This window comes from Protomyctophum bolini (genome assembly GCF_963924005.1).
Source record: "Protomyctophum bolini genome assembly, chromosome: 13".
NCBI lineage: Eukaryota > Metazoa > Chordata > Actinopteri > Myctophiformes > Myctophidae > Protomyctophum > Protomyctophum bolini.
In genome coordinates this window covers 5,626,496-5,639,242 of record NC_137874.1, presented here as the reverse complement: position 1 = coordinate 5,639,242, position 12,747 = coordinate 5,626,496, and the positions used below count along the sequence as shown (strand labels likewise).

Here is a 12,747-nt window from a genome sequence, read left to right as displayed (position 1 = left end):
CAAAGAGCACTTATGGGCAATTCAAAAATGGCCCCTGTAAAAAAGTTTTTATTCAGACAGCAAACAATTATATACAGACCGCAGGTTCTTCAAATTCGACACACACGTTCCGCAGTGCAGTGCCCGTAACTAGTCAGTCGGACCCACGGTTCTCCAGAACCACCGCAAAAGGCTCTGCCAGTGCGCCTAATCAGCCTAAATCCCCTCACCTGTGCAATTTCCAGCCTCAGCCAATTGATTGCCATGGCAACCACACACCTGCCAATTGATTACTTAACCAGTCCACTTTTAACAGTTTGCACTCTTCACACACAGGCAGACAGACACAGAGATCTCCATGTGGTACACAGACAGACAGTTATGGGTGCTATGAGGACAGGTACTGTATTGCATACTACAGATATCTCCATATACAGTATGGGCACAAAAGGGACACAGATAGTTAAAACGGGTGATATGACAAGTTGGCAAACGGGTATTATTAGGTTCCAAAGTTGCACCGTTCCCAAGTAGGCCGGTGGCCAACGGGCACCTACAGGTCTGGTGTCATTAGTAAGAGTTCTTGTGTGGCAATAATACAAAAAAAGTGGTGAAATGGGGAACTTCAGGCGGGCCCCTGAATTATGACGAGGAAACCCCGATAGCTGGGGTTTAACAAACGCTCAATTGCACTTTCCGCATTTGACCATCAAAATTTGGTGGTCAAATGCAGAAGTAGACCGTTCTTCCGGGTGCTTCAAAATGAAACTTCCATCAAAAATGAACCGCTCCGGTTCGGCCTCTATCCTTTTATTACTCTATGGTTTAGCCTAGAACTGGAGGTCTAGAACTTGGGGTCATGTGATCAGTGACATCACAAAGGTGTACACTTTGGCCTTGCAGAGTATTTCAGAAGTAGCACTTCCAGTTAAAAAAAGGTGTGTGTTGGCCTGGGCCGTGGCTCAGTGGTCCAGGCACCTTGGCCGGTAATCCAGTCTGGCAGTGTGCCGCGGGGTTCGACTCCCGATCCCGACGGCCTTTACTGCATGTCTTCCCCCCCCCCCCCCCATCTCTCTCCCCATTTCCTGTCAGCCTACTGTCTGTCGCTCTATAAAAAAATATAAAATAAGGGCGAAAGCCGCAAAAAAATAAAATAAATAAAACATAAAAAAAAAAAAGGTGTGTTCAGTGTGGTCAAGACATAATTGGAAGTTGGAACACAATCAATTTGAAGCTCATAAATGGGTTCTCCGATTAGGTGAAATTGGCAAGCCATGTAAACATTTATTTTTCTGTTCATTAAAATACCTGGACACAGGGACACCCGTTACTGAACAAAACAATCTAGTCTATAGTAATGATTTATCCATCAATGTTTGAACAAACAAACAAAAAAAACGTTTTAACCAAAAAATATAATTTACAACACCTTTAATGGTGGCAAATGGTGAACATGGCAAACATTTATAATTTAAAGCAAGTACAGCAACTTTCTCTTGTGTGACAGGAGGAAGTAGGGTAAGAGACACGATCAAAGTGACACACTAAGAAAACTATTATTTATTGTTTTTAAAAAAGCATACACTCGAGTACAGCAGATAAAAACTCCAAATGGTCATTTCAAAACAGTTGTATTTGGAGTACAGAACTTTAGATTATTTTTTTTTGTTTGTTTTTTGTTTCATTTTGTTGTCTTTACAATTCTATATTTGCATCAAGGGTGAACTGGCAATTTATAAATTATGTAAAAACTTGAAAACACAAAAGGACATGACATAAAAAAAGTGACATGAATTACATGTTACCATCTTTATTATTGTACACATAATATACAAACTGGTCCTTTGTATCATTTTGCTCACCTCTGCCTAAATTCTTGCTTGGATTAAAAGGTAAAGAGAAATAAATAGACAACTCTAAGGGGCATGAGGTAAGTGAATATGGAAAGCCTGCTAATTCCAATAAAAGAAGCAAAAGCGAACTCTGATGACATAAAAAAGGACACATTTTCAACCTAGGGATTATTGAATGCATGAGCCGATGCTACAGTAACCAGATTTCTGAGAAGGATAACATTTCCTGTATTGAATAGCACATTGTGCCCATACTGAATAGGAAAAAAAAAAGAAAAAACTGCTTTCAGCCCACTAGCTGAAATAAATTGAAATGAAAAACAAAAAGTTTTTTTAAAGTTGAATACTACAACTAACATCACTTGCAGGGCAATATATCAAAAACAACACAGGCAGAAATTAAGGAACCGGGGATAACATGATGATACAGATGGGGTTACAGCTGTCTCTGTAACAAAAAGCTCAGCTTCTCCAGTTTTGCTAAAGAGAGGGATAAGGAGGGGTAGATGAGAAATACTACCAAATACTGACCGCAAAGTAACACAAGGAGCTCAAGATAAAATGTTAACGTTTATCAAGAATATCCATGAAAATGATCGCTTACCTTTACTGCACATTATCTGTGCTTCTCAGAAGATTTATGAGTGTGAGTGTTAAGGGAAACAAAGAATAATCCAATATGAGAATAAAAGCCCAGCTTTGAACCGACAATCTATAGAGCCACGTGCCCTGACTAGGGGGTCTACAATCTGCTAATATTGTATACCTACGAATCCTAATAGTTTATTATTTTAGCTGAAAATATTCACAAAAAAATGTGTTCTAATTTTCTCTGAATTCTATTGTCCAATGTCAGCTAAAATAAAAAACTAACATTTAGATGCTAAATATTATGTCATTGTTTTTGTTCAAATTGTCACTGAATTATATGGCTGTTGAAAATAGCACTGCTTAGTAACAAGGATTAGCAACGGAAACGTTTCAACTTTGGCAATATAGTAGACACAATCCCGTAAAGAATTTTAAAAAGGTACATCATTCAGGTGACAATTCTCCGCTAGAGTAATCCGAGTTACTTTCACCACTCAAAATGACATGGGGAAGCAATGGTGCACAGCTATAATGAATGTAGCGATTTAAGAAAAGAATGTAGGAACTGTTGTGCTATGACTTGCACTGCAAGACTGAATGGCAACTAAAAACTAAACTAAAAAAGGTGTGTGCTTGTATTGCTTACAGAATGGTGAAAATAAATCATGCCGAAATCTTTCCGATTGTTGTCATCGTCAGTTTTATCTACGTAGAAAAGTCAGTGTTCAATATACATAACGTGATGAACCACCTTAAATATAGGTTATTCAGCCCCAATTGGACGTTATAAAGTATTCACACTATATAAACGGTAAAACAAAGTGCTCACAGTTTTAGGATTTAAATTCAAGGATATTGTTTCTTCTCTTCTTTCCCACCACTACTGTCCCTCTTGTCTTTCTTCTCAGATTTCTCTTTGTCGTGCCTGGACTCCTGCAGCAGCACAGTCACAGAAAGGACATGTAAACGGAAAAAAATCCATAACTGCAATGATGCAAACCCGTGACTAAAACGGAGCCATACACTTTCTCTAGATTTACTACATATAAAACTGACTAGTGTGCAGTGAGAGCCGTCCCGCTCACCTTTTTCCCTCCAGAGGAGGTCCTCTCGGGTTTCGCCGACTCTCCCTTCTCCTTGCTGGATGACTTGGGCCTCTTCTTCTCCTTCTCAGCTGAAAGGGCAGAGTCTGAGGAAGGACTGGCACTCTTGCTGTTTTTGGAGGAATCTGGGACGAGAAGATAAGAATGCCAATGAGTACACCCCCCGAGCGGGTATTTCATCATTATCATATAGGCAAGAGACACAATAATAAAACAAATGAGTGAGATGTGTGTCATAAGTGTCCTTACTGGTGCCATTCTCATCTTTTCTACGTTTGGTTTCCTGGGTCACTGATTCCCGCTCGGCGACAGTGTGGTCCTAAAACAGATCACAACAGGATAACAACCAGGCAAATAAAGCTCTGAAATAATTCGACTTACTGATTTATTTTTTTATTTTTTATTTTCATGACAATTTATGATGATAGAACAATGATAATAAATTCTCACTCTTTTCCTTTCTTTCCGATCCTTGTCTTCTTTCTTCTCTTTTGATCGGCCTTGTTGTGTGTTCTCAGACTCTTTCTTGTCCAATTCCTTCTCTCTGCTCTTGGATCGCGCAACTGAATTGTAGTTGGTGTGGTGCTGTGAAGATAATGACACACACAAACCAAACCAGAAAAGGGCATTATTTTTTTTTTACCCCCTCATTTCAATTTACCATTCAAAACAGGTCTAACTTCATAACTATCTGACAAATGCAAGTCTGGTATGATACAAGAATAATATCTGTTGGAAAGACTAATTGCACAATAATTAAATAGCCTGGACTAAACACATCTATTGGACATAAAAAATACATACCATCGCTGTCAGACAGAAACTTAACCAAAGAAAGGCACTATCAAGAGCTTGTGAGTGACTAAATTGTAGTGATGAAATGTAAACCCGTTTCCATTTCCTGAAAAGTATTGGACACAAAAGGTTGTCCTCTTTGACAGACAGCGAGAATATATAATTCAACAGATCACCCGTTGAACTTTGAGTTCAGACTGGCAGTACATCAGCACAACTAAGGATGGTCTGGTTGGGATTTGTGCTGAAAGAATGATCCATTCCTTAAAATTAAAACTTGATACTTATCAGATGCTAGTTTCTTAACACAGTATGTTTCATGTTTTGTAAATTGACATCAGGATGCTTAAATATATAAATATTCGAACACTGATCGAATATGATTCATTTTTATATTGTAGTTGAAGGAATGGATTTGGAATGCAACACAATATCTAAGATAAACATCGGGCATCCCTTAACCTGGCACACAACATAAACCTTTGCTTGTGCAGCTTGTTTTCACTTCATGAGAATGCAATATTTGTCCATAAAATGCAAACACAGGCTCTAACCACGTTTGAAAGAGATTAACATGAATAAGTATGATTTAGAATAAAATGGCTAGAACAATTTGTTCTAATAACGCCAATGATCACCATTTGACTATTGTTCCGTTTGGAAATTGGACAATGTTTGAGATAAATAGTCAAACATTATATCAGTCTGTACAGTTAACAGAACCGTTAATAGCCACAGTACAATAGATTAAATGGTTCTCTTTCCAAGGATATTCTGCATGTGAACAAGACAAATTGTCTAAACTTTGTTTAGGCCTCAAGAAATAAATGAATTAAACTGTTTTTAGACAATCAAGACTGTTCTCTAAAAACATTTTCTCCCATTAAGTGTGTGCTATAATGCAGTGGTTCTCAAGTGGAGGTAGGTGTATATCCCCTAGGGGTACGTGAGAGGAAGTGGAAAATGGAGAAAAGAAAACAGGACACAATTTAAAGTAGCTCAGGATGGTCTAATTTCAAGTCTTTCACTCCTTTTCTTATGAGAGGTCTGCCCGACAGCAATGATATGCTTAGATCGGTTTTTATCTGAGCAATATGTATGTCGGGTAAACTACTTTGATACAGAAACCCGGAAAAAGGGGGACACCGAAGCCGTAATAGAACTACTCATTCAAGTGTGTCATTATGAAAGACTGGAAGGATGGGGACAAAACACCCCAAGTGAATTGCATCTATAGGCAACAAACTGGGCAAAAGAAAAACTCAGCTTAAACCCATCGAGGACGGGAACCCCTTTTGGTGTTTTAAGCATTACGTTATACTTTAGCTGCTATTTTCAGAAAAATCGTGAAAATATCGCGCAAATCTTTATGTATTCTTTCAGAGCGTACGTTTTAAACTCATATCTTTGCCCTTGTGGGGGTTCCTGGAACAACATGTTTTCAGATGGGGGTTCGGCAGCCAATTACATATAAATGTTGTGGTCCTTGACATGAAATATTGAGAACTAGAGATGTCCCGATACTGTATCGGTATAAGTATCGGATCGGCCCTTATTCGTCATATCGGGTCATATCGGTATCGGTGAATATGCCAGTCTAACCACCAATCCGACACAGGGGTAAAGGGTTGACACTATGGCAGGTAAATAAAATGTTGAGACATGTGGAGTTTGCTTTTGGAGTTGCAAGTGCACGTTTGAGTGAGGAGTCTGCTATAAACACAACACGAGATATATAGCTAGATAATAGCTATAAACACAACATGAGATCACGACACTGGTATCGGTATTCGGTATCGGCTAACACGAGTAGGCATCGGATCGGAAAGCGAAAAAAGTGTTATCGGGACATCCCTATTGAGAACCACTAACATAGAAAACTGTCAGGATTTAGAATACATTTAGTAGACTATAATCGGTCTAAATGGGTAAATACAATGAGTCGTAGTAGTAGTAGTAGAGTCATTTCAAACCTTGGATGCAGAATCCTTGGGTTCGTTGCTATTGTCCTGTAGGAATGAATGGAGATGACAGATGAGCTGGGAGGGGGGTGGGGGAGGTTGTCAGACAGCAGTAGAGTTTGAAGGAAGGAGGGTAGTGGGGGAGGGGTGGGGGGGTGGGGGTCTGTCCCGGGCCGACAGCAAACTTCTCCCCTGATCGCTGACCTTCAAGAACTAAGGCTTTGACAAGGTTATCACATAGAGGAGAATTAATAAGGCTCAACATCTGGAATGTCAATATTTAAAAATGGACAAAAAGGAGAAAAAAAAGTGAATGCAATAAATAAATAAGAGTCTCAGGTACTTTAAAAAAAGTGTCTGGAATTTTATCACATTATTAAACCTTGGCCTACAGTGCAGCTGGGTAAGTAACTATGCCTAAAGTGCAAGTGCTGTAGTGTAGTGTAAATAACAAGTGTGTTCGTGTTCGTGTGTGTGTGTGTGTGTGTGTGTGTGTGTGTGCATGTGTGTGTGAAATCTTGTGTGCTTTGAGCTGCATCCCTACATAGGAAATTGTCGCTGTCACTTACAGTTCTGGAATGGATAAGACTCAGGGGGAGCCTATTTCTCTGGTGGAAGAGTATAATTTAGACCTATCACAAGCCACCTTCCAGTGGTTTGGGGGCAATGCTCCAGTCGATTCCAAAGGGTTCGCCCCCGCACCTTCCCTCCCTCTCTCTCTCTCTCTCTCTCTTTGTAGGGGGGGGGGGGGTAGGCGTGTTTTATATTGTGGCCCATTCAAAACAGCGACATCGGACGTTCTCCGTCTCCGCCCCCGACCTCTCAGGTGCTGGTGGCTTTGATTCCCGCTGTGCGTGCGTTTGGAGGTAGTAGTGACAGAAGCTGGTCAGCTGGTGGGTTTGGGCCGTGTGGCTGTTGTGGGCCCAGCAGGAACGCCTGGGCGCCGACCCGTCTCGACTCGAAGTGCAGGCTTGCATGCAGACCGTTTTGAAACAAACTGAGGTGAAAGGGCTGGGGCTGGAGGGTAGACGAGGGTAGATGATGATGCCGCTTCCGCAGGAAAGTGCCTCTGTGCCACGAAGAGGCTCGCTGGAGACACCCGAAGCCCTCTTGTTGTTCCCGGCATGACGAGGGACGAACCGATGTGTGACAGCATTTTGACCGGGGAATCTTCAGCTCGCCAAAGTGTACGAGCAGGGGGAGGGGGGAAAAAAAATCTCAACTTGGGCCTCCATTTTAATTCTTAAAATACAGCTCTTTGAGGGGTAAAAAAGAAAAAAAACATTTTCAGCTTGCCAGTGGAAAGGGGCAGACATCTGATATGGCAAAGCCAATATGTTTCAGGCAAATATTTCTTTCTCCAAAAAAAGAAAAAAAAAAACAGCACAAGGAACGTAGAAATGCGTTAAAAAAAAAAATCTTCTCAAGGCACTATAACTGCTTTCCTTAATATAAAAAAAATATATATAAATATCTCAATATAAAAATAATATTTACATTATTCTCTCGGGCTAAGTCCTCGATTTCTCTCCCAATTCAGGAAAATAATATACTAGTGTTCATGGAATGCTTTTCCAACTCCCATGGTGTTTTTGGATGGGGGAATTCCAGATGCCACGCCTGCCATGTACGAGATCTCTCCTTTGGGGTTCTTGAGGGTCGATGGAATGGGCAACAGATGGGGAACGCTCCGGTAGACAGAGAAGAAACACGGGCCACAGCTTTCCTCAGGCCATACTAACCTTTACAGATGAGGAGTGCGCTGGTGAAGAGTGGCTCTCGACCTTTCGCCGTTTGTGATCTGTGCACATGTGGGAAATGAAAAGTGAAACTTAATTGGCGTGGTAATTTTTTTGTCAAGACACACGTTCAACACATTTGTTACATTCAAAAAGGTCACTTATATAACTCCACCTCACAGCTTGTGACAGGATTTGGAGACTATGTTTAATATTATGCCAAAGAGAAACTAAAAGCCATGCTTAAAAGAGCAACATTACAGTACAAGAAGTCCATTAAAGGAGAATTCCATGCTAGAATGCTTTCTTATCTTTCTTACCTTTCTTTGTAGTCGTTACGTCCCCACCAAAGAGGTCCAGGTGTTTTTTTGTGCAAAAACTCCTTATTGGCTATTTTCCCTATACCATAAGCCCTCAATTGCATTGCATGGAATGGGAATTGAATGGGGCTATGGGGCGTTATGCTAGTTAGCTTATTTCCATCGAAAGAAGTAGTAAAGTGTGCCGCTTGGGATATTATTTACATTATGAAGAGAGGATATATACAAAGAAATTATCATTTTGAGCGATGGAAATAAGCGAATTAGCACAACACCCCATAGCCCCATTCAATTCAATGCAATTCATTTAGGGCTTATGGTAGGGGAAAAACAGCCAATAAGGAGCTTTTTGCACAAAATAACACCTGGACCTCTTTGGTGTGCAGGGGACGCAACAACTACAAAGAAAGTTTTAGTATGGAATTCTCCTTTTAAAAAAATGTTGAAAATCTTTACCCCTCTCAGACTCGGCAGACTCGGATCTGGGAACTGGCGACTTGAGGGACCCAGATGCGGCGGTCCGGTCTCCCTTCTCCTTGCCCTTGGACTCCTTGACGGCGTCCCGGTCCCTGGACGTCTCCTGGGACTCCCCGTTGTTGCCGGCCTTGGCCTTGTTGTCCTCCTTGCTGCTGCCCTTGTCGTCGGCGGCCGCCTTCAGCTTGTCCCCCCGGTCGGCCTTGGGCGTCTTCTCCTTACCCTCGCGTGCGGCCCGCTCCTCCTTTCCGCCGCCTCCTCTCTCCTCCCGCTGTTTGTCCCGTCGGGTCTCCCCCTTTGCCTCCGGAGTGCTGCCTGGCGTCGTCTTCTCCTTCTTGTCTTTCTTCTCCTTCCCACTCTTCTCTTTGTCGTCCCTCTCTTTGATGGGCTTGGTGCTGAAAGGGGGAAAAAAACGGAGGATTGCTTTTTTGGTTTGTTTGTTTGGGGATTTTTCGAAACGCCTTCGGTTCAACAGATAATGACCAAAAAACCTTACTAAGTGTGACATCAATTCTGACGGGGCAACAAAAAAAACAGTTGTTCCTTAACCCATTCTGACCTGAGATCAGATTCATACGAAGTTTCCACTGGACACACACTGGTCGATTTTTCAAAAATAGCAGACCTACAAGATCGTAGCGCGCCACTCGGTGGCGCGCTATGAGCTTGTAGATCTGCTATTTTTTAATAGCTAAAGCATAACATGATGCGAACACCAAAACGGGTTCCCGTTCAGAATGGGTTAAGACTTTATTGAGAATTTCTTTAAGACCAATATTACCATTATTACCAATTCAACTGTGTTGAGGTATTGTGCTGCTGTCACAGTAAACAGTAGTTTAAACAGCAGTCTACTATCACCCAGGCGGATGCGTGCACACGACCTCGCCTCTTTAGGTTATATTATATTACTGGTAATATTATAATTATACTGCGTCTATTACACAGGTGGCTAAGTGCCTTCCCCTATTTCCACTACAAACGTACCTGTTAAGAGCACCATTGCCATTGCTGGTGGTTACTTTGGCTGCTGTGCTGTTGGCTTTGTTCAAAGGTCCCTTCGCCGTCCCCTGAGATTTATCCTTGCCCCGATCTGTCGAAAAACACAAAAAGCAAGAGCTGGGATGAGCACAACGCAACACAATCACGTAAAATCAAATGTCACCACGCTTTATTACATGTATGTACCATTACCGACTGTCAAACAGGAGACGAGAGGAACCAGAGAGAACCCAGGGGGGGGGGGTGGGAGAAAAACACAGAAAATACTGTCTCAGCCTGCTCCAACTCACCGCCCTCCTCAGAAGTCCCCTCGTCCGTCTTGCTGGCGTTGGCGGTGGGTTTGCCGGTGCTGCCGGGGCCGTTCTGCTGACTGGCCGGGGTGGCGCTGCGCACTGGCTGCTCCTTGTGATGGAACTCGTTCTCTGGGACCATGTGCACCTTCCGGCTCTTCAACTGACCTGAATAACTGCGAGATAACGCATACGACTGGTTTAAACCAGGCACAGGCCATGGGGGGGGAATCAAGAGAACTTTACACAGTGTTTAACGCAACTGTGTGGAAGCGAGTGTCATTTCTCATACAGTGAGGAAATGTTTTTGTCAGTGCGCACATTCGCGTGCGGCGCGCATGGCCGAGTAGCTTTCTTCATAACAGAAGTCATAAAGCTGTACATATATCTCTCTCGAAGCCAATTTAATGTAGGAAAACAGTTTTTTGTCCATAATAAAAAACATGTACACACCCCCCAACAACGCACAGACAAACATTATCGCAAAGTGAAATTAATTTGACACCCCTCTCCCCTACTCCCAGCTAAATCCACAGATTACCTCCACAGAAAAAGGGACATTTATTTGAATGCACACAAGCTTAATGGAACCGGTTCAACCTCTGGAACTATCAAACTGAATGCAAAAAATTACTATCTAAATGTATACATAAAAATCTTAAATTTGAAAAGCAATAGCCACTTATAGCGCGCGCACGCACGCACGCACACACACAATAACATCTCTCTGACTGAAGCAAAAGCGCTTTTGCTTCAGCTAGCACAAACAAACAAACATGATGCATGTTGTATGTGAACAGTGTGGCTCCGCTGAGAGCTGCAGCGCACACACAGGGCTGTTGTTACCCCATGGCCAAGGCATAGAGGTCGGGCCTCTTCTCCTTCTCCTCTAAACAGATCTTGTGGACGCGGCACTCCAGTGCCTGGCCGAGGTTCAGCACCTTGGGGTAACAGGGCAGGATCTTGGTGAGAACGATAAGGATGTTTCGGATGTGGGTGTACTCCCCGGTCTCGAGGCAGTGGACTGACGCCTGGTTGACGGAAAACAATGTTGAAGATGGGGGGGGGAGGGTTAGTTGCCAAATACACACCTTCAATGAACATCTGTAGCAATTAACAGAATATATATATATATATCTAATAACAGACTTAATCATGTAGCTTAACTACTTTGTACAAAAATAGTGAAAATACCCATTAATCATAATTGAAGCAAAAGTTTGAAATACTTAATTTGAAGTCATGTCGTCGCCCACTGTAGGCTACACTTTGGAAATTCTCATCTGAGCAATTTCAACCGACAGGGATGTAAGGAGCATTAGCGGTGGGACTCACTTTAGTCAGCATGTAGTGCCACTTGTGCACCACGTGCCTGAAGTTCTCGTAGTCCAACTGGTCGGCCTTGTTCCCTCCGTCGAAGCCCGTGGCTCTGAAGATGGTCATGAACCCGGGGTAGTTGCCACACTCCTTTCCGAAAAGGAAAAAAAAACAAACGCAAAAGTGAGACATCGATTCAGGAGAAAGCAAGAGAGGACGATACATTCTCGGAGGAGGAGGAGGCGTGAGCCGTGAGGTCACCTTCTCGTAGATGGCGCGGTCGCTGTGCCAGCGAGTCACCGTCTCCAGCATGCAGCAGAGGAAGCGCCCGTAGCGGCGAGACTCGTTCTCCGTGCAGCTGGCGACTGTGTAAATGATTGCGGAGAAAACCTGCGGGGGGGGGGGGGGTGGAAAGACAATGTACAGATCAAATCAAATGCGTTTTACAATATGTGAGGCAGACTTTTTAGGCACACATAGCCAAAAAGAAACGAAAGTACACTAAAATAATCATTATAGCATGACGTAAACTAAACATTCAAATAATTAAGTAGATTAAAAAAAAAAAGAAAACACTAATAGCTGTCATTTTATTTCTCCCTTACAGTACTTCATTAAAAATATTAAATACTTTTTAACCCATTTTGGGGCGGGGAACCCCTTCTGGTGTTAGCATTACGCTATGCTTTAGCTATTGAAAAATAGCAGATCTACAAGCTCATACGAGCTCATACGAGACCTACGAGCTTGTAGGTCTGCTATTTTTGAAAAATCGAAGAACGACTGACACAGAAACATAGCTTTTTCAGAAAACTGTCAGGATGTAGAAGACATTTTTTTAGAATCTGATCTCAGAACAAAATGGGTTAATAACAGTGGTCCGATGCTTACCCTGTCGTAGCACAGGAGGGTGCAGAAGTTGGGCGTCTTCTGTTGGTGCACGAGCTCCACGAAGCGCGCACAGTACACGGCGTCGATGGCGGAGAAGATGCAGCGGGGGAAGATGCAGAGCTGCAGGAACTTGGTGATGGTCTCGTTTTTCGTGGATTCTGTTCGACAAGGAAGCGAAAAAGAGGTTTATTATAATAAAAAATGGCTCCACGACGACAGACAAGAAGAATCCAGGCTGGCCAGAGACACAGCCATAATACATCAAATCTACGCGTGAATAGCAGGCATGGACTTTTTAGCCTGGAACTCACCTATGCTTTCTATGGCATATATAGGCAGCTCCCGGCAGGGGGAAACTATGCGCAACTGCGCGACATGAGACTAATTACTTTGAGCGACAGAGAGACAGAGAGAGGAGTGCGTGTGTGTGTG

General features: G+C 42.6%; 1 protein-coding gene across 3 annotated transcripts in view; it reads right to left on the bottom strand.

Annotated features, from left to right (window-relative positions):
* Window positions 1-1,519: 1,519 nt before the first annotated feature.
* thoc2 (THO complex 2) overlaps window positions 1,520-12,747 on the bottom strand; it is a 35,318-nt gene continuing 24,090 nt past the window's right edge. Inside the window, exons 25-39 of one of the 3 annotated variants that reach the window (XM_080779581.1) lie at window positions 12,316-12,473; window positions 11,686-11,814; window positions 11,443-11,574; window positions 10,954-11,138; window positions 10,108-10,283; window positions 9,803-9,908; window positions 8,798-9,210; window positions 8,025-8,083; window positions 6,295-6,330; window positions 3,977-4,111; window positions 3,776-3,845; window positions 3,509-3,651; window positions 3,280-3,356; window positions 2,437-2,476; window positions 1,520-2,312 (exon numbers count right to left, since the gene is read on the bottom strand). In XM_080779581.1, the coding sequence (XP_080635707.1) occupies window positions 2,449-2,476; window positions 3,280-3,356; window positions 3,509-3,651; window positions 3,776-3,845; window positions 3,977-4,111; window positions 6,295-6,330; window positions 8,025-8,083; window positions 8,798-9,210; window positions 9,803-9,908; window positions 10,108-10,283; window positions 10,954-11,138; window positions 11,443-11,574; window positions 11,686-11,814; window positions 12,316-12,473 (1,847 nt within the window). In that variant the 3' untranslated portion in view covers window positions 1,520-2,312; window positions 2,437-2,448. The other 2 variants (XR_013965112.1, XR_013965113.1) reach the window with 2 other exon arrangements.